We start from the raw sequence: 22,468 nt of genomic DNA, 5'->3' as shown, positions 1-22,468 counted from the left end.
GTACTACTGGTACAGTGGTCTCGGATAATTAATCACAAACACACCAGCAACAAAGTATTAAATATATACATTAGGTATCAGTTCAGTAACTTGTCAATATTGAACAACATTGTTACAGCATAAGTTACAAATGGCTGAGTAGTCAGGCAATAACAATAAAAATTGGCAGTAATGATTCTGTAGAAACAAAGAATCACCTCTACAGAGGAACTTTAAAACAACAATTTGTGGATCGTCGATAGCGTGAAGATGACTGATCAACTGTAGACAGTAAGTCACAGCATGTACACACCACAGACGGTCTTTATGCAGCAGGTAACTGTAATCATGTATGGCTTTGTTATCAGCACCACAGCAGAATAAAAACTCTTGAGGGCCTTTGCATCCATCACGGTTTTGTTGGTGTAAAAGTGGCAGTGCACACACACACACACACACACACACACGACTAACACAGCAATAACAATCACAACAAATCAATGCATCCTCCTACATACACATAATAAAAGTTAATCCTAATTATCTACTTCCCACAGTAAAAAAAACCCCAAAGATAAAACAAAAGGATGAAGTTAAAAACTGATAAAAAAGTAATGCAAGCTCTGCTTTTCTTATGGAAACAAAAATGATTCAAGCATCACAGTAAAGCAGCCAGACAGCTCTCAGTTCAACATGATTCACACTTTGCAACCTCACACTTGAAAAACAACTAAAATGCAGCAGTGGTGTATGGCAGACTCTAGAATATACACTATATGTAGACATGTGCATTACCTCAGGATGAGCAATTAATATTCACGTTAAATACTAACGATACAAACAAACACTTGTGAAAAGAAAGGACTGGCAGTATCTTCAAACTCCAGTAAGTGGAGAGGTTAAGGAGGAGTTCAGCCAAGAGGTGGAGGGAGCATGATCTGGCATTTAGTGTCCAGAGACAAAGGCCAGTGACTGTTGTGTGCACAAATTGCATATAATGAACATTATGCAAGAGACTCGAGTGCATAGCGGATCAAATGGCCCTTTGGCGGTGATCCACAAAAGCCTGTCTGTGAGCTGGCTTTATGAAAGTAGCACAAGACTGTATAGCCTATTTACGTCCCATCTACTTCTTCTGAAATGTGATGTGGAAAAAAAAAAAAAAAACAATATACTACACACACACACAATACAAAACATAGCCAGCCTCCCCTATCTCAGCAGCTGCAGTTCTGGAGAGGCAGGGGAGGAGGGGAAGGTGGAGGAGTTGGAGGTGGTGGACGTGGTTAAAGGAGGCAGCTCCTCGCAGGCAAAATAGTCCTTCAGCGGGGCGAAGAGGTGACGGATGACCGGCACACTCCACGCCTTCCCCAGCACCTTCTGCCGCTGCTGCCGGCTCATGTTCCTCACGTCGGTGTAATGTTTGGGGAAACCAAAGATCCTGGCGGGCAGTAGGGGAAAAGGCACATGAGTGTTAACGGAAGTCTCAGCGTGTTAAATCAACGATCAATGATTCCTATCAACAGGAAATTAACCCACCACTACTAAGAACACTTTTATGACAATAAGCTCAATGTCTTTTGAGCTGTTAGACAAAACGAGACATATGATATGTCACTTCTGTAGTTTTAGAACTGGTCCTTTTGTTTTCTGAACGATGAATTGATCAAAAATAATTGGCAAATTAACTGACTATGAAAATAAATGCTGGTCAAGTTCTAGTAGTATTATTATTATTTAGTATACGTATATCTTTTTATGGTAAAAGATAAAAGATTGTTCCTATTTTGCATTTTTTTTTAAACAAACTCAGACCAGCAGGATGATGTGAATCCACCAGCTCCTTTTCCTGCAAACACACACACACACACAATCCGTACCTTTCTAGTTCAGTGATCCAGAGGATGTCCTCTCTGCCATTCTGGAGGACAGGCAGCAGAGAAACATTTTTGCCCTGCTTCAGAGAGTTGGCATTGGTGGTGATCGTCCTCACCTTAGTGACCTGGAACAAAAACAACATAATCAGAATTGTGTAAAGACAAAGACACAGCGACTGTGTAAAATAGAAGCACTGTGGATCAAACAAAATGAGTGAATGAAACTGAACGAGCCGGTTTGCTCACTGACCCTGGCTTCTCTACCGATCTCTAGACAGTCCTGGAGATCCAGCTTGTCATTCTGGGAGGCTATAATGGGCCTGATGGGAAATAAGCACCAAAATAAACAGAGATAAGAGAGAAAGAAATGTATACAAGCAAGAAGAAAGTGCATAAACCACAGAATAAAGTTATTAAGACAAGAAAAAAAGCATCACACACAACTGTCAAACCTTGGAAAATGTAACAGGTTTGAAAACAATAGTAAAAATATAGATGCATTATATTGCTCCAGTCAAAACCATTAGGACTGAGTGTCCCACCTGCTCATCCCCGGGATGTTTCCCCAGAAGTAGCGAGCTCTGTGGGCCGGGCTCACTTTGACTGCATCCACCAGCACCGGGTTGCACTGTCGAACAATCAGAGAGCAGCAACAGTCAGCAACAGTCTCTGAGTTTACAACAAGTTAGTTAGTACGTTTGAAACAATCAGCGTAACAACAGGAGGGACGAAACCAGTGGGAGGAAAGTTAGAACAGAGACTGAAGAGGAGAGAGAGCAACAGGATAAAGATACAGAGGGGAAAAAAGAGCAGAAAAGAAAAAGATAGAAAAAGCCTTGATCCCAAGAGTTGAGGTGTTGCAGCAGAACAAAGACAGAAAGAAGAACAGATGAATAAACAAAAGCAAAATAAAAACAATTAAAAGTATATAGAATAAAAATAAGAATAGAAAATAGCAACTATCCAAGAGCAATTTAACCAAAATTACAGGGCAAGCAGCAAATACACACAGCACCCACATCCAATGCTGTACTTAAACTAACAGTGAAGTACTGTCTCAGTGAAGTGACAGAATAATAATGATGATACTTGGCTTGTCTGGATAATTACAGAACCATGATACAAATATAATGTAATAAAACAAAGTAGCATTAAGGTAGTACAGTATTATATAGTATGAGAAATAAAAATGCAGTAAGAAAGGAAATGGAGTAATATAGTATGGTAGAATATAATATATTTCTTTAAGGAGAGGACAGTGCTTAAATCTAAACTGGAGGGGCGAACCTCAAGGAAGCGGCAGATGTTGACTTTGTCATGCGTGTTCATGAAGACCACGTTCTCAAAGAGCCAGAAGAACGGCCTGGGGTCTTCCTCTTTGGGCTTCAGCAGCTGAAGGATGCGGTAGTAATCGAAGAACAGCCTGCCGGTGCCCTCTGCCGGAGAGACGAGGGAATTACAGCCAAGCAGGAGGCCTGTGCCCTCTCATGTTTTCATAGTGGTTTAAACTTTAAGAGATACTAAACAGAATGTGTAATGACTCAATATGATCAAAGCACAGCAGAGGTATTCTGCACACAACAGAGTCAAGTACCGTAGAGGCCTTTTCTCAGTGGGTTGACGATGGAGAGGTCATTACAGGGGCTGCCGCCGATCAGCAAATCAAATGGACCCCACTGCTCGATCTGGATTGTCGAAGAGGGACAAGAAGGCGCTTTATTTAGTCATGAGATAACCAGCGTCTATAAAATAGTCTATAAATAGTTCAGATATCAAACACAGACACTATAATCATTGTCACCAGTGAAGAACACGAGGAAGAGGAGGAAAACAAGCAGTGTGAGAGACCGTACATGTTCCTGGGTGATGAACCGGGCATCACCAACATGGACGATCTTCCCATCGTGGTTGACGACCGCCACGGCAATCGAATCCTCGCAGACCTCCGAGGCAACATATTTCTCTACTTTGAAGCCGAGGTCCTTCAGCACCAGGTAGCCTGAAAAGATGCACACACACACACACACACACACACACACACACACACGTGGTGTAAGCTTCTGACAGACATCAGGAAAGAAAAACATTTTTACACAAATACACGGTGTGATCATACATTAGAACATTAATAATAATAATAATAATAATAATAGAGGGCAGAACAGAGGAGTGAGACCACTGAACGGACCACCAGACACATCGGGTCATCAAACTCTGATTGATAAAGTCCCAGATAGATCTTTATTCCCTAAAGGCGTCTTAAGAAAGAGACCATAAGTTTAAGAGATGTTTCCCAAAAGCATAGCAACCGAGAACATGCTTAAAAATTATTGTAGATCAGCGATTTACGCTACAAGCATCTTGAAAAGCTTTAGAACCAGCAGGTATTTTTATGTTCATTTTCAAGAGTCAAGAAAACAAATGTTCTCTGTTAAGTGACATTTGGTAGAAAATGATAAATGATTCCAAGTGTAAAACATTTCTTTGTGTCACTAACAACACGTTATTTTTAACATATAGCACAATTTACAGACAAATAAATAAGCAAAGTTACTTTAAAGTGCATTGATCATCTTGAGGGGGGGCGTTCAGAGATCTTAAGCCCTGTTTTGGGAAACGCATATGACAATTTAGTAGCATCCGTAGAGACACTGTTAACCTCCAGTAAAAATCACCGTTCATGGGAAACAGGACCACGGTCTGTGTACTCGCCTGTTGCTATGCCGTCAAACAGTGAGAGAACTCGAACTGGTCTGCGCAGGTTGGCAGGGATGGACGGGTAAACACGGTGTGGCTCCTACAAAGTAAACAGGTCAAAACAATGTGGTGACGGCGGAATTCCTCGTTAATGGAAATCTGCATTTCAGAACAGATTTGTTTGTGAAGTTTGTGTTTATAGGACTGGGATCCCTGTAAGCTTCTAAAACAGAAATAAAATAATAGAACAAATAATATATAATAAAATATCTTCTAAATAGATAGATGACTTTATTAATCCCTGAAGAGAAATTAGATAAATAAATCAAATCTGTGGTTAAATTCTTCTTAAACATATATAGTTCTTGGTACTTTTTACTTTGTATACAGTAGATTCTCCTAACACGTACAGCACTCTAGTTACCTAACGTTAGTGATCTATTGTATGCATCTGTTCTCGTATGGAATCAGATTTGTTTCAAAAGTTTCAAGCAAAACTTATTAAAAGTCAATCAAAATAAATGGATTTGAGAGAGAAAAAAAATGAACTCAAGCAAAAAATTATAACCTTCAAACTAAAAAATGTCTCTAGAAAACAAATAACTCTGTCTTTTATTTTGTTCAAGGATGTAGTTTTGCTCTCGCCCTCTCTCTCTTTTGGTTACGCTTCTGGCTTTTTCGTTTGCACTGCCAGATTCTTTGTTTGAGTTTAGACACAAACCTATTGCGTGGGCGGGCTCTTTCAAGGGCGCGTTCCTATTGGCTGTTGAGTTTTTGAGGGACACGGCTGTGACCCGGAGGTTGTTCCCCTGTTTGCTTGAATTGACTCCTGGGGATCTATAAAGTTTTTTGAACTTTTTCTAATCACCAAGCGGGAGAAAGAATCTTTCATTCACCATGCAAGGCATGCATGAAGAGGAAGCACAGGGGGGCGTACAAGCAACTGCTTCAAGATTAAAGTGATCCCCAGGAGTCAATTCAAGCAAACAGGGGAACAACCTCCGGGTAAACGAAAAAGCCAGAAGCGTAACCAAAAGAGAGAGAGGGCGAGAGCAAAACTACATCCTTGAACAAAATAAAAGACAAAAGAGTTATTTGTTTTCAAGAGACATTTTTTAGTTTGAAGGTTATAATTTTTTGCTTGAGTTAATTTTTTCTCTCTCTCAAATCCATTTATTTTGATTGACTTTTAATACGTTTTGCTTGAAACTTTTGAAACAAATCTGATTCCATATTCTTGTTCCTTCTGCTGCTGTGACACTTTGACAATTTACTTGTGTGGACTCAATAAAAGATTATCCTAAGTATATACACGTACAAAATAAAGTCACAATATCTAAAGCCATGGTGTATTTATGAGTTGCCTGCAAAGCCAAATGGAATATTTACCCTTTTTGATTTGTCTTAAATGTACCCTATAAAATTATTTCCTTTTTTTAAAAAGCAAATTCATTATTAGTGTTGTTAAAACCACCTGATCTTTGGTTTCTGTGCTCAAAATAAGATGATATGATGCACATAACAGTGCAGGTCCCAGACCAGAATAGGTAAAAGTGGTAAGGGTATACAGTTGCACTCACAATTATTCAACCCCCGCCGCAAATTAGGCGTTCTGGCAACATGTACAAACTTTCTGCTGTGTTCAATGAACCATTCAAACAAGAACAATTTAAATAGCTCAAGACAGCTGATATTACAGGTGGATCCAAATTCAAACTTTTATTAGTTTTATTATAAACCACTTTTATTCACTACTGCCTCAAAGTTACTCAAATCCCTGAATAGAATCACTCATAAGAGCTCTCATTTGCAATTCACTTACAAACTCCATGGCGCTGTTGTTGGCGAAGAATTCCTGAACACGAATGCTCCAGTCCTCTCTGGGAATCAGAGCGCCGTGGGGCCGATGAGGCTGACACAAGTAGCAGATCCAGGGGTCCAGCAGCTTCAATGCGCCAAACGTCCCCGGACCGACGAGGATGTTCAGACAGTCAGCGCAATAAGACCTGCAGACGTAAAGGAGAGGTGAGGAGGACGGAGGAGAGGAGCCAGGTAGAGGGACCAATACATGAAGGAGAAAAGCCTCTGGATAGACTGGATGTAGAGAAAGAGATGAACAGGCCGACCTGCAGCAGCTATCGTGGCCACACAGAATGACCTCCAGTCCGTAGCAGCAGATGGTACAGTAGGACTGATATCCATCTTCATCATAACGATACAGAGTTTCTCTCAAGTTGTCCTACAGGGAGACAGACAGCGTCACCGCCAGTGCTCAGGCGAAATCTAACTCACTCGTAGCACAGGAGAAAATACAAGTTCAGCTCACAGTTTCACACGTCTCTCACACACATTCTCAGCTGTAGGTCACTGACTGGTTGTAACAAAGAGGTTGACATCTCCTTACTTTACACTCCAAGCAGAGGCTTCCTTTAAACAGAGGGTGGAATATCTCAATGTCTTTGGCTCCACAACACAAACAGAAGCCTGCAGACACAGACACACAAAGAGGCGTACAAATAGACGGCAGTCAGGAACAACTGGTGATTCATCTAAATTATTTACACAGATGCAAAAATGCAACTACAGTTAGATGAAGCAACATGCTTATGAAATGTGAAGTACTCAGACTGAAAGCCACAGAAAGCTCAGTTTGGGTTTTCTTTAGCGTCACCTGTGGCGAAATGTAATAACTGCAGATGTATTTTGGAACGTCCCTCTAACAGAGACCCAAACAGTGTCCTCACTGACGGTTTTGGCTGTTTGTCTTTGTCTGACCATTTCTTTGGATTTGTCCTTGTTTTGTCTGTAATCATCAGTCTTTTCTGTCTTCGTACAGTTGTAGCAAACCTTTATTCACAACACTTGCAGAGACCGGAGATAACAGCACAACGCTTCCACCTGCCCCCTCGGATGCTATTTCTGATTTTTCCCCAGGAAAGTCGACTTGACACCCGGTTAATACCACAGAATACTGCAAATGAGCTTTCAGAGGCCATAGGTTCAATCACCTTTGTGTTGACCCATTGGGTGATACAGATTTACACATTTACTCAACTGAAAAACTGAGAGTATTGAGAGCAATAATTTAAAAAAAATACTCATCATTTCACTGTTTTCCACAACAAAATCAAATATTTATGCACAAAAGGAAACAAATGTAGAATTCAAACTATGTACAACATGATCAAACACTGACCTTCGATGTCCAGTTTCATGTCCATGATCATATGAATGGTCTCCTCTGCAAGGAATGAAAACTATTTGCACTGGTTTGCATAGAAAATATACACCTTTTAATGTCTTAATGACAGGATTCACTTGTGTTTCGTACCTCTGAGCTTCTGGTCCGGCTGCGTGTAAACGCTGGTCACCTGCTGGACCTTGTTGTAAGCTCTACTGACGGTCCTCTTCTTGTATGGCACAAAGTCTGGTGACTCGTCGTCATCAATCCCATCAATCAGACTGCTTTTCTTCTTCTGAACCCTCCCTCCCCTTCCTCTCCCTTTCCCCCATCCTCCTTTCACCTTCACCCACCCTCCTCCCCAGTCATCTTTCTCCCCCTCCCATCCTCCTTTCCCTTGTTTCCCCATCTCTGTCACCCATCTTCCTCTGGATCCCTTCTCCTTCATGACCTCTTTGGGTCCCCCTCCTGGTACTTCTTCCTCTGCAGCTTTTCCACCAAATCTGTGGGAGACCTTCTCTATGAAGGTGCACGACAGTTTGTTCAGGGACACGGTGACGTCTTTCAACTCAGCGGGGAGTTTCTTCTTCACCTTTGGACTGCTGTTCGTTTCAGTAACACCTGGACAGAGGACAGTCATAGATATTTGACACAACAGTAAAAGTTAACATGATCTGTACAAGCTGTAGAACAGGTCTGCCTACGGTAGTGAGCTTCTCCATGATTAGTTACATTTAGCAAAATAGGGAGGAACATATTTCATTTTAAGATTAAAGAAGACAATGAATACTAGATGAGAAATTAAAAATTGTTTTCTTTAATCTTTAACTGTAAAATAAATAAATAAAGACTAGCTCCTGTTTCACTGTAATGCAATGACAATACTAAATGAGAAATGTCATTGTATTACAGTGAAACAGGAGCTAGTCTGTAGCTGACCTCCAGACTTCAGCTCTCTATGATGCAATGAGAAAGGTCTCTGGAAAAGGTGACCTAGAATTGGATGATGCTTGTTCATGCTTCTGCACAACCTCTTTATTAATAATGATGATGCCTCCCACTTCAGTCAGAAAATGATGAGTAGAAATATTCAGACTTCTTAACGCTCATACCATTAGTGAGTTTGTCTGGCGCCGTGGGTTGAAAGCCTCCAAAGGCCCAGTCTAACATCTGCCTCAGCAGCTCATCTCTGTCCTCAACACCTGCAGAAAAGTGCTTCTTGCACCGTACAGCTGCCTCCTGGTAGACACGACATCAATATGCAAGTTAGAGGACAAATAGGCGTCATATATGAACATTATTAATGTTTAGGTTTACATTTGTTAATGAGGATTCGATCTGATCTCAGCTAGCAGCACATCCACTTTTCTTTTAAGTTCTGCTTATGTACAACAGAAAACACACAGAGACACACGGACCTGCAGGGACAAGAAGATGGCTTCCCGGTAGGTGGCAAGAGTGGCGAAGGAGTTGGCGCAGAAGTGCTGGCCAAAGGCAGAGAATGGTTTCAGAGACTGCACACTGACCTGGAATCAGAGCCAAGAAAACCACATGCAGAGTAGAGACAGGTATAAGAATGATATACAACTTAACAGGTGAAAAAGCATGGATGGCAATGCACTGTGTATCACCCTCACGTGACTCACCTGAGAGGTCATCCTCTGTCCGTACCACTCCACAGTCGTCTTCCCTGGAGGTTGAACACCTTCCCTGTACCGTACGATGATGGCTGGCCAGAGAGGGAAGCCCTCCACCTGACTCCAGACCAGCTCCCCCATTGCATCCTGTACAACACCACACAGGATGTTAAAGCATAAATACTGACAGTTTCTATATGAAAACGCAATTTCTTTGGATTAACTGTCATATTAATCAGTGAGCACCAGACTGACAGCTTTTCAGCAGCCTGACTGAACTAAGCCAAGCAGGCAGATATACCAGAGTCCAGTTTAACCTACCAAACTAAACAAGTTAGGTGTGAAAGCACACATTAACACCACCAAAGGATTATAATGCTGACTTTGATGTTTGTTTAAATGAGAATATTGAAAGAGATCAGATTTTTTTTTTAATCATTAAATGATGCATTCCTAAACATTATTAGCTGCTCTCAACATTTGCTGGCTGGCTCAGCTGAAAATAAAACAGGAAGTATGTGTATTAGTAATAGAAATGACTGGTTATAACGTCATGCTACTGAATAGTCTGAGATTTTACCAGCAATCCTGCTGAGCTGGGTGGTGTGCTTGAGGAAACCATGCCGCCGTCATGATAATCATCATCATCATCATCATCATCATCACCCACAGTGAATACGGTCTCTGCCTGTGGAGTCTCATAACCTGCAAAACATTGACAGTGAGCAACTATGAATTGAACAAAAATGTGCCAAAGGTTGAGAATATAAAGTGCAGACACATGAAAGAGGAACATAGAGGTATTGCAGGACCGTATTACAAGCAGCAGCAGCACCTGTTTTCATGCAGCTTCTGTGGAGAAGTGCATTTAATGAGGCTGGAAATAACTTACAGTCATACATTTTACTAGATAATTCATTCCTTACTTTCTGGGTTTCTTGGTCTGCTCATCTGATATTTGTGGAACACTTCGGTGACATCAAGCACATCTGATGAAAAATGATCATATTGGTTATGACCTTCAACAACATTTTGAACTGCTGTTGGCATTAAAGCACGTTCATGTCATTAGTCGTGTTTTCACACTGAAACATAAACTACTAAAGACAATGACACACATTTCCAGCTGGAGCCACACAGTGTGCATCTGACTTACCAGAGGAGTTGTCTGTGCAGTCTGAGTCCTCCATACAGTTGTTGTGTTGGGAAGGAATTTGCAGACTGGGTTTGGCCACAAAACTGTCATTATCCTCTGTTGAAGTGTCTTCATCCTTCGGGTCTTTCTTCGTGCCACCATGACCTGCCTGGACGGGTAGTTTCCTTCTGCGGATGCGGGGTCTTCCTGTCCTCCTCGCTTGAGGTGAGGCTTTGGGGGGTTCCTTCTTGAGCACCTTGAGACAGGAGCAAACACACACATACACAAATCTCTTCATCTTCTCAAACATGCAAACACTGTTTAAAGGCAAAGCACACAGGATGTGTAGATACCAAGGCTGTGCAAAAAGAATTCAAATGTCCTGTTGTGAATGTTGCTGTTAAGCTTCTTGTTAGAGATCAGCAACTTGTGCAAAAAGTACTGAAACACTGAACAGTTGGACATGTGCATTCAAAGGTTTAGAGAAGGTCACATTAAGTTCACCTGGAAAGGTTAGAATCCATTTTAGGTTCATCCTGAAATTTCACCTGAAAGCTGAATATCCCTAACTTTTAGTGAGTAGTGTAGGTTTTAACGCTCACCTTAGCAAACACCTGTGTCTTGTGCAGAGAGCTTGGCAGGGCCAGGAGGGTCAGGAGGAGTCTACGCAGAAGAGAGTGCGGTCTAATGCCATGCAGCATCTGCACAGACAACACAGGGAGCGCTTGTTTTGATGTTCCAAATAAACAAGTAGTTACTGAACTTGTAGGATTTACAGTCAACATTCATTCCAGTTCAGTTACAAATGTAAATGTTTGACAACCTTGATCCATTACGTTGTTGGTTTACCTTTGGCCAGTGATGGCCCCCTCCTGTTCCTCCCGTCTGTTTCCCCTTTATGGTCTGGATGACACTGATGTAGTCGTAGGCCAGCTGATGTTGTTCTGAAGATGCAGTGTTACACAGGCCCAGCTGGACCCCCAACTCTGACAGCACATGACTGGACAATTTATAACCCTGAGGAGAAAAAAAAAACAGATATTGTGAGTAGCGACGTACCCGTTGGTAGGAAAAGTAGATTCAACATTAGAAACTCATTTTAAATTGGAGGTGGACATCAGTAACTAAATACAGTTTAGGGAACAGTTCAACATATTGAGAAAATACACTTATTCACTTTCTGGTAGAGAACTAGCTGAGATCAAGATTAATACTGATCCATTAAATCTAGGGCGACAGCCTGCAGTCCAGAAGCAAACCATCAGCTGATGGTACCCTTATATTCAATAGACAGATATGATAGTGGTAGGTATTTACCCAACTTCTCTCCACCAGGAAACAAATGTGTGTATTCCACAATTTCTACTACATCCCCACTATGATTTAGTGTATTTTCCCATTAAAATCTAACTAACTGACAAATATTAAGCCATAGCTGGCTGTATTAAGACTCACATAGTATTACAGAAATAAATCTTCTTACATTGTCATTTTCAGAATGATTCAGCACTTTGCCAATGTTCCTTAGTGCCACGTCTCCGAACTGCGCAGGAATACTTTCCACTAAGCTCTGCAGTACTGCTTTATAGAAAGCTGCTGCATCCTTCAGGAAGTCCATCCTTTCTCGTTCCCCCAGATCAACGACAGCAGTGGCCCACAGGAATTCCCTGGCATGAGGACCTACATTCACCACTGATGTGGGGAGCAGCTCGACGTCATGGAGGAGCTGCAGGTCCCGCTCCCTGAGAAAGCGCTCGACGGCCGAGGGATGTAGGATACTGGCTGTGTAGGTGTGAACCAGCATGGAGACCAGCTGGAGCTCCACGGTCACGTCGGCTGTGCCGTACTGCTGCAGTTCTTGGAGAGCTCGGAGGGACTGCAGAGCGTGGGACAGAAACAGGAAGTACAGCTTGATTTTATGATCCATCAGCTGGGTTCCAATCCTGACAGCATCTTCTGTGGGCCTCAGCGACTTAAAATACTTCACTAAATTCCTCCAGCTGTCGACCATCTTCTGCACAGTGCAGATGATAAATAAGCACTGTGCAGAAATAGGTTGGGATGGGTTGTAACTCTCTGCATCAGCAAACAGCATTTTGAGAAAGTCACTGTCGGAGGAGCAGGTGGAATAATGACGGTGGATGTCTCTAACAAGGTCAACCACACAACTAAAGGAAGCCAAAAGCCCAGCCTGGCAGGCTCTTCCTGCCATCCCAGGGAGGCTGCAGAGGGATATTAACCTAGGGCTGAAAGCCTGGAGCTGGGAGACAAACGCCTGGCTCACCCCTGGGTGTGGAGCGTCGCAGTAAAACACAGCTAGATTGGCCAGAGGAAGGTCAAGTTTGTTTAGCATCTCAACCAGCATGTGTGCATCAGCAGCTGCAGCTGCAGAGTGTGTATCCACTGACGTCTGTGGGCAAACAGTGTCACTGCTCATCTGCAGAGCGTGCAGCAGCCTCACCACGCTGACCCCTGAGCTCTGGTCAAAGTAGCCAATCAGGACGACACTTGCAGTCTGTCCTATGTCCAGCTCTACCCCCACATACAGGTAGAGGCAGTACGGCGAGTGTGAGCAGGCTTTAATGATGTCCGCGGGATGAGTTGGACTCAAGACGGCGGAAGCTGAGGGGCCGGAAACCTGAGCGGCTGTCCCAGTATTGCCTCTTGAGTTAGTGTCCACATCATTGACACAGTATCTCCTGATGAAGCGCATCAAAACATTACTGCTGTAGAAACTAGTCCCTCGATCTCCTTTGTTCACAGCTTCTTCTGCTCGCTTCAACCTCTCTCTCTCCTGTGCTCCTTTCACCGTTGTCTCCATTTTCTCTGTCGCCTGCTCCATCGCCACATCCTCCTCATCATCTGATATCAGAACTATCACATCTGCATTCCTGTTTAAATTTCCCCTTGGCCTTTCTTCCCTCCGTTCTTCCACTGTGTTGCCATCCGTCGTCACAACAGTCTGGGTGTAATGTCCATCTATAATGGAAGCAATGAGCGCTTTTCAGAAACAACACACATAATATTACCGACTTTGTATCTCTGTTAAAACTGAAGTAGAACCTGAAACACAACGTCACAATCCTAATTTAAGTTTAGTGTTATACCAGTGTGACAAACAGTTTATCCACCAACACACACACTGCCCCCACCTGAGTCAGTAGGAACCATACTCTGTCCACCTCTGGCCTTTAGGGCATGGTACACCCTGCCCTTGTTGTTGTGCTCAAAGAACTGCTTAAACCACTGCAGGAAAGTCAGAGCCACAATGGAGTTCTTCTTCATCAGCGCCTCTGTGGGGATGAACTGCCGGAAGGAAAGTAGCAGGTATGTTTATATTCATCATTCAAAGGATGTTTAAGTTCATGTACACTTTTAACCATCAAATCTAAATATGTGGTGGTTAAAATAATAGATAAAGATTAAATTCCTTGTTATTGGTCTGCCAATATATATACTGGTGGCAACAAATCTACAATGAGCTGATTTCTTAGTCCAGCTCCTCACTTCACTGAGCAAATGCAGATTTGCTGGTTTTCCACCACTGTTGTCACAATACTCACTCGGACCACTCCAACTTTTCGGAATGCAGCTTGCAGTAAACTGTAGTTGTGGACACAGTCCACCACGCTGCTGTTTTGGAACCGGACTTTGGAGAGGTCCAGGGACTCAGGAAACAACCAGTCCATCAGCTGGCAATAGGCAGCTCCTGGATATTCACACGACCACAAAAGTAATCAATGAAAGGAAGTGGAGACGAGCAGGCAATTATTAAGAGACAGAAAAAGACGCAGAAAAGCCACAAAAATTATACAAGCCAAGCCAAGCAGGGGTGTAGATGAAGTCATCATCTTTCACACATCCATCATGTTTCACTGAGCGAAATACGACCACACAGCCACTATAGATGTCTGGTTTAAGTCACTACAGCTGTATTGAAGTTTTACATGAACAAGAACCAGAAGCCTTTACCCTTTGTTTTTTGTCACAAACTAATCAGACATTATGTTCACTGATATGTATCCTCTATTGTCTGCTTTATTATTTTCCAGTTATATATAGACCTTTATTTTTATTGGTTGATTTAACTGACAGCTCTCTGGTGAATGAGATTCCTGTAGAATACAAGGTTTTCTCCTACTACAACCTTTCTCATGACTTCCAATCCATGCCCTCATCACAGAGGCAACCATTGTTCCAGTTTTCACTGGCCATTGTAAATTGCATGGTCTTGGTAAATGTAGAAACTGGTCAGATGAAAAATATGCAGCCAGCTGTTGTTTAAAATGGAAACTCAGACCCAAAGTATACACAAAATATGCACTATAACGGCATAACTCACGGTTGTCTGCTGAGGTTTCATTCATACAATGAAAACATGGTCCTACCTGTGCACACCTGCTCCACCTTGGAGAAGCTCGTCTGTAAAACGCCATTGAGCCAAGCCAGCAACTCATGGCTGTCCGGTCTCTCCGAACTCACAGGCTCAGTCACGGCCACATTCATTGACATCTCCTAAAGGGATGGACCTGCACATACACAATGTAAATATCTAGACAGAACAGTCAGGAAAAGATCAAGACAGAGGAAAGTTTAATTTGAAAGTCACATTCCTGAACATGTCCCAATAACGTGTTTCCAAACATGTCATGATGTAAACACATGAAACACGAGGGAGGCATTTTTAAATTACAGTGTGCATTTAAAAGGATGAGACTCCCAGAGGATTGTCACTGCTTCTCGACTCCCACAAAAACACTAGCGACTTTACTTTCAGCAGACTTGTAGCTTAACTAAATCCAGACACGTGCTGTGTGTACTGTTTACCTCCTCCACGCGCTCTCAAAGAAGACTGGACTTTCCCGCGAAAATGCTGCATTCAAATTGTGTCGTTCATTTCACTCCTTCCAGATGAGAAGTAAGAAAGTCCAGTCTTCTTACCTCCATAGTTCTGCCGGCGTGGCGGAACTTTGGGACTCCCTTTGGTCAACAACTGGGGATTTTAAGTTACCAAACTGAGCATGAACATCTACGAAGTAATTGGTTGTTTTTTTTTAATTAACTATATTTGGCGATGTCAGCTCTTAACTCTCGTTGTGGACTTGAACGCAGCAGCAGCGTGTTGACGTCTCTGCACCAATCAGATTAGAGCGGGTAACATCCCGACCAATGAAATCAATGGAATCAGCTGGCGTAGGTTGTTACCCGCAGCTGGCACGGGGTCAGCACAGTCACCGGTGTCAAGGAGACGTGAAACACAAAAACCGAGCTCAGATCAGCTGATTGCAGCCAGCTCAACAACACTGCCCCCAAAGAGACTCCATTATTGGTCATTGTTGTGGATGGAGACACCATGTTAACAGGCAAAAGGACGACGCGGGGTCCAAACAATACGCCGTAAACAATGAACCAAGAACCTCAACATCCCATAATGTTGCGCTAGCTCTGACAGCTAGCTAAAGCAAAATAGCCAAATAACATTTCTTGCGTAAAGTGACTTTCATCATGTTCTAATCTGTTTAGATTTAAAACTGTTGATCGATAAGTCTGCGCAAAGTCAACGTTAACATTTACAAAACCCCATTCAAAAGTGTAATCAGAAGTTAGCTAGTTTAGTGTAAATTCTCAGGATGCATCTAAATGTCTTTATTTTCACAACAACTTTAGATAAACGTGTAATAGTTTAAATTTAAAAACGTTAGCTACGTTACGTGGCTACATGCCGGAAGCTAAAACGTGAGCTAACGCAACGTTAAAGCGCATCAAAGTAACGTAACGTCAGAAAATGGCGGACTAACAGCGTGACTGAACGTAAACTTCGACGTACGGTTGCGTTCATTTTGTGTTGAAGAAACAACGCAAGTGTGGGTTTTAGCATTGAGCTTTAACCTTTAGCACACATATTCAGAGTGTGGCTGTGAAAACAACGTGTACTCACCCCCTCCGCTCTCCTCCCTGTGACTCTTCTACCGGTGTCCCACAGCCCCTCCGGCCCCTGAACCCGCCCCTCGCCCCGGCTTAGCTAACGCTACCGCTCCGCCCGTCCAACATTCTTAAAATAGTGATTGCTAATGTATCCTAGTATAAATAACTAGAAATATAACGAAATTTCACGTCTCATTTATCAGTTGCTGATAAGAAAATGGCGCCACATAATACCTACATTATACTTTAACAACCACCGCGATTGTCATGTTTCAATTGTGTGTTAGCATGCTAACCCAGCATCATTTCCTGGTTAGCTTTAGCAGGTCACGTCATCGACGCTAACGTAGGGTACGTTAGCGTCTAGACGATTATTAAATCGTTTTAATTGCAGTATTTTACTATCTAATTATTCACGTCTTCACTTAAAAACTAACATCGACAAACCTTGTTTATAAAGCACTTTCCTTGACAAAGAGCGAGCTTCACCTCAGACCGCACAGATGAACTTATCTTCTCCGATTCTTTGTAAAGATACAAAAATGAAGCAAAACTATCCCGGATACGGTCGCTGCCATCTTGCGCCGATTACGTGATTTGGAGCCAGAGTCTGCGCAGTCATGATCGGGGCTGGACGCGCGACCATTACTGCGCAGACTCTGGCTCCAAATACATGATGGGGCTCCCAATCAAGGTTTAGAGTTTATATAGCATCAAATAACTAATTAAAACCAAATAATTTAGAAAAACGAGTACGTGAACAAAAATGATAAGAACGACGTTAAATAACCATATTTGGGAAAAGTAATTAATAATTACAATTCATTTATTTGGCTGTTAACAGGAAGGGTTACCCCGCAGGTTTATAACTTACACTGCAGCCAGCCATTAGGGGTCATTTTTGGCAAGCCTTCATGTTGACTGCTCCAAATACAAAAACAGAGCAGAACACAGAAGGGTGGATATAAAATAGATAAAATATAAGCAACATGTTGATCACGAAACCTCAGGGGAAGAAATGAAGGTATAAAAACAGCTAACTCTTTCTCTTCACCTCCAACCAACTAAGTCTGTATATATTATGCATACCACACTTTTCCAGCTGCTTGCCCTCTGTCTTTGATATCACATAAGATAGTTAAAAACAATATAAACCCGTCTCTATTGTGTCTTCCCTTTACATGAAATTGTAGAGGGTAGTTTTACTCAGCTCATTGACTTTTGCTCTTAACAATTAATTATTGATTATTTTTAATCCAAATTTGAACAAACAGTTCTGTAATTATTAGATGCCTCTTTGTTCTAGATATGCCTTAAATTTTAGTGAAACTGCTCAAGGTAGGCAATGATTTCTTCCGTCCTTGTTCTGCTTGATATACCACAACAACACTGTCTGGCAAATAATGTTGGTATCACTACTGTACATCTGTGATTGTATTCATGACTGTTTTTTCTTGTGGCGTACCACAAGGCTCTGTATCAGGACCTGTACCTTATTTTACTCTGTATGTTCTATATGTACTCTATATGTATCAATTGTCAGCCAGCAGAATGGGAGGACAATTTAGGCATCAACACTTGAAAAATTTTGACCCCTTATTTAACATTTTATGTCATGTACTAACAAAAAACATATATTGAACCATGGAATAATTTGATTCGTCCAGCTCAGGCATCAACGGTAAACTTTTTAGATGTTTTATTTGTTGTTTTGTATGTTTGGTGCAACACTGTCAACAGTACTCAGGAACCTGAAAAAAGTATACTTTACCATAATGTTTAAAAAAACCTTTACGATTAAGTAATTTCAGATATCTTATCAATCTATCTTGCTTAAGTTTTCAACAGTCACACGTTGTTGTTGTTTTTTTTAAACTAATTTCAGTATTTGTCTGACTCTGGACTCACCTGGTGCAATAATTTATCTCTGAGTAATAGTTTGTAATGATAATTTTAAAACATAATTTTTATAAATTCATATTTTTACTTTTGTGTTTGAAGTTTATTCTTATTCTTTTGGAGCTGTGTGAAACAAAAGTAATTTCCCCCTGGGGATTATTAAAGGAATTCTGATTCTGATTCTGATTCTGATCTGTAACATCACCATGGCAACCTGACAGCTGGATGACATCATCTGTGACCTCATATATGACATCACCTTGCTGTGACAGAAGTTTGTAAATAGGACCCACGGTGAGCTTCTAGCTTCAGATCTCCGGCAGGGCAGAGAGCCTGGAAGCTCTGAGGCCCAGAGGGGAGTCGGTCTGAGCACCTGCTCTCCTCCTAGCTGGAGGCCGGCAGCTTCCCCAGAGGCCGAGACCACTGTTGACACCAACTCTCGGCTAAGGGACGGCCTGCGTGAAGCAGCTGACCTCCTGTTAGGATGAGCAGAGGCTCCGGACTGCTCCTCTCTGAGCTGCAGAGCTTCCTCCTCTGCCCTGTGGAGGGGATCGGGGAGGTTCTATTAGAGTCTGCCTTATAAAAGGCAGGCTACCTAGAGCCTGCCTTACATAACATAACCATGTCTAAAAGAGCACACCCATCCATCCAGAGATGTGTACGGGGCCCCGTGAGGAACCTGGGCACATGTCTCTTGGAGGAGGGACGTCTCCAAAAGACTCGTCCACGTCCTCCAAAAGAAAATGTGGTGGTAACGACATTTGGATGTGACCATGTGTGGAAGTAACGTGCCAGGTCCCTGCAGGTCCCTGCTGGGATACACAGTGATATTGTGAATTTAAGTGTCACCTCAAGTTCAACTGTAAAGTGCTTGAACTTAGTGTTTGGTTAAGGAAACAGGACAGGCAGCTGAATCCACACACAATGTGATACAGAATTTTACTGCTGTACTGCTGGTAGTTTAACACCATTCATCGCCAGATATCATCTGAGGAACAGCTGACCAGTAGTAAACTTCTATATCACATTGTGCGTGGATTCAGCTGCCTGTCCTGTTTCCTTAACCAAACTAGCTGTAGTTCGTCTCTCCTGGTGCTAAAAAACCAAGATGGCGAAGGCCATGAAAACAATATGGCGACGTCTGTAAAGCAGGACTCAAGGTTTCAAAGTGGCGGTCCTCAAACCAAGCCCTGAGTCCAGATAAAGATTCATACTTGAAATGTAAATACGAAGATGGGATGACGCAGGCTGCACACTAACAGAGGCAGCACGACGAAAACCAGTCAAGCTCAGATTTCACATAACTGGAGTGACAATTGTGATGGAAGTTTCTGGAGCTTCAGAGCTCAGACTGATCCCCTGTAGTTTGGGATCATTGAAAAGTCACTAAAGTTTCTTAATATATTAATGATATGAAAACATGTTGATTTGTTTTTCTGCATGAATAATTGTTTTAAAAAACACCATTTGTATAAGGCATTACACATTACCTGAGGATCAAATCTGAGTGTCAACCCCACCCCCACCGACACCATTAAACAATGCAGGCTAGTGACAGGGGACCACCTTGCAGGTGATGGACAGACACAAACTAGCTGCAGCTGTTGATGAGACTACACTTAGCTTAGCACAAAGACTGGAAACAGGGGGAAACAGCTAGCCTGGCTCTATCTAAAGGTGCAGTGACTTCCTGTAGGCTCCACTGGTTTCTTAGAAAGTTGATGGTAATGATAGTGGGGCTGATTGACAGGGTCTTTTCATTTTGTCTGACTGCTCAGCTGCTCCTCCAAGCCTGCAGCAAGTGTCCACGCTGCAGGAAGGACCAGGTTAGACATCTGGATCAAACTAGTAAAGGAACAGTACAAATAATCACTCACTTACTGGTCAATAATTCAATGTAAAAAACCATTTGATCTCATTGGTGTGAATGCTGAAAAGATTTTCCAGCCCTTTTCAGATTTTACATTAGTGTGTGTGTGGTGGAATGTTCAGGGCTAGAGTGGGTGACAGCATCTCAATGAAAACAGCTGTGTGTTAGCAGGCACCATCACCATGGCAACCTGAGAGCTGGATGACATCATCATGTTCTGTGCTGTGACCTCATATATGACATCATCTGTGACCTCATATATGACATCACTGTGCTGTGACAGAAGTTTGTAAATAGGACCCACGGTGAGCTTCTAGCTTCAGATCTCCGGCAGGGCAGAGAGCCTGGAAGCTCTGAGGCCCAGAGGGGAGTCGGTCTGAGCACCTGCTCTCCTCCTAGCTGGAGGCCGGCAGCTTCCCCAGAGGCCGAGACCACTGTTGACACCAACTCTCGGCTAAGGGACGGCCTGCGTGAAGCAGCTGACCTCCTGTTAGGATGAGCAGAGGCTCCGGACTGCTCCTCTCTGAGCTGCAGAGCTTCCTCCTCTGCCCTGTGGAGGGGATCGGGGAGGTTCTATTAGAGTCTGCCTTATAAAAGGCAGGCTACCTAGAGCCTGCCTTACATAACATAACCATGTCTAAAAGAACACACCCATCCATCCAGAGATGTGTACGGGGCCCCGTGAGGAACCTGGGCACATGTCTCTTGGAGGAGGGACGTCTCCAAAAGACTCGTCCGACATTTGGATGTGGCGATGTGTGGAAGTAACGTGCCAGGTCCCTGCAGGTCCCTGCTGGGATACACAGTGATATTGTGAATTTAAGTGTCACCTCAAGTTCAACTGTAAAGTGCTTGAACTTAGTGTTTGGTTAAGGAAACAGGACAGGCAGCTGAATCCACACACAATGTGATACAGAATTTTACTGCTGTACTGCTGGTAGTTTAACACCATTCATCGCCAGATGAAAACAACATGGCGACGCCTGTAAAGCAGAACTCAAGGCTTCAAAGTGGCGGTCCTCAAAAAAAAACAAAAAAAAAACAGGAGATGCTTCAGATTCAAAGAAGACAAAGTGGGGTGACGGTAACGTAGAAGCCTGAACTTTGCTGTTGCACATATTGAACCTTCTTTGTTATTGTCTTGTTCAGTGACCTGAGCCCTCACAACACACTCACCTGATTTGTTACTGTTTGGTTCAACAGGTTCACTTGTCGTGTTGGTTTTTTTCGAATGAAGATCACAAATCACAAATATTATACCCACACACTGCACCCAATAACACTGTGATTCAGTGACTTGAGACCTCACAAATGAAGAGACTAAATATTTCTTGGCAAATACCTGCACTTGTTTTTGTTCTTTTGCACAGGTGGCACTTTATTGTCGTTGTTTTGAAAAGATGTGCAGTGGAAAACGGGTTAATCGTTGTTAATAGGTTGTTGCCAAAAATCTGTATTAGTTGTTTTTTCTTTGCACAAATTGAACTAATTGTTCTTGTTGTAAAAAAGGTGACTGCACATTTTATTTGATTTTCTTCATTTTTGAAAATGCAGTCTGATGGAGCGATCTAGTGACAAAATGTCACAAAATGTAGTTTACAAAGTTGTAATTGAAGTGTTTTTTTTACTTGCACAAGAAACTACTTGTAGAAAAGTAAAAAGAAAGGTCATGATCTTGACTTTTTATTCATTAAAAGTTAAACTGGAAATTTTTCAAAGGGGGGCCTGACAGAAAAAGTTTAGACTAGACAGTTCATATGATGATGTCATGACTCTTCCTCCTTTTCAAGTTTCCTCGTAGGCAACATGCAAAGTAACTTCCTGTTTGCTGGGAGGACACGCCTTTAAATAAACAAATAAATATAGAAAAACGTGTCAAAATAATGACTTCATATCTCAAATGCTGAGAGACTTTCTCAAAATATCTAAAGATAATTATAATATAAACATTATTTTGGGATACTCAATAATGTAATTGGGATACAAAGTCACAATTTCATATACGAGCCTAAGCCAAAGTTTCTTGTTATTTGGTGATACTAAGTTATTTTTTAAGAAAGCTTCCCCAAACTGACTTTAGCTGTCTTTAATTCATGGCGGAAATTGGCGTATAAACATAAGGGATTCGCTGAGACCTCTGAGGAAATGAGGGATAGATAGATGCCTGAATACAGATAAATAATGCTCATGTTTGACAGACCATCCTACAGCTTTTATTTTGAAGTTCCTCACCGGACGTACCGCGTCATTCCCGCTAGCTTCACGGAG

At 42.3% G+C, this 22,468-nt stretch overlaps 1 protein-coding gene across 1 annotated transcript; it reads right to left on the bottom strand.

Moving 5' to 3' along the window:
• Positions 1 to 1,191: 1,191 nt before the first annotated feature.
• LOC139209335 (uncharacterized) lies at positions 1,192 to 22,449 on the bottom strand. Its single transcript, XM_070838985.1, has 27 exons — positions 22,442 to 22,449; positions 20,874 to 20,990; positions 20,505 to 20,750; positions 18,704 to 18,869; positions 14,895 to 15,021; positions 14,070 to 14,215; positions 13,659 to 13,812; positions 11,990 to 13,485; positions 11,356 to 11,523; positions 11,109 to 11,207; positions 10,490 to 10,762; positions 9,381 to 9,518; positions 9,153 to 9,260; positions 8,847 to 8,973; positions 7,885 to 8,355; positions 7,750 to 7,794; positions 6,958 to 7,037; positions 6,680 to 6,792; positions 6,376 to 6,559; positions 4,569 to 4,653; positions 3,710 to 3,855; positions 3,451 to 3,541; positions 3,144 to 3,292; positions 2,399 to 2,484; positions 2,107 to 2,176; positions 1,860 to 1,981; positions 1,192 to 1,420 (listed from the first exon to the last, which is right to left on the bottom strand). Exons 1-27 carry the CDS (start codon positions 22,447 to 22,449, stop codon positions 1,192 to 1,194), a joined length of 5,244 nt encoding a protein of 1,747 aa, XP_070695086.1.
• Positions 22,450 to 22,468: the final 19 nt, after the last annotated feature.

Source organism: Pempheris klunzingeri, chromosome 11 (assembly GCF_042242105.1).
Source record: "Pempheris klunzingeri isolate RE-2024b chromosome 11, fPemKlu1.hap1, whole genome shotgun sequence".
Classification (NCBI taxonomy): domain Eukaryota; kingdom Metazoa; phylum Chordata; class Actinopteri; order Acropomatiformes; family Pempheridae; genus Pempheris; species Pempheris klunzingeri.
The sequence above is the reverse complement of the archived record's forward strand: the minus strand, read 5'-3'. Positions and strand labels throughout refer to the sequence as shown.

What these genes read in the sequence shown, in the direction of transcription:
- LOC139209335 (XM_070838985.1), bottom strand. An exon ending in TCTGAAGCTAGAAGCTCACC is followed by an intron (nt 18,870 to 20,504) that starts GTGGGTCCTATT and finishes TCCCCTCCACAG; the next exon opens with GGCAGAGGAGGAAGCTCTGC. An exon ending in AGACACAGGTGTTTGCTAAG is followed by an intron (nt 10,763 to 11,108) that starts GTGAGCGTTAAA and finishes TCCTGTCTCAAG; the next exon opens with GTGCTCAAGAAGGAACCCCC.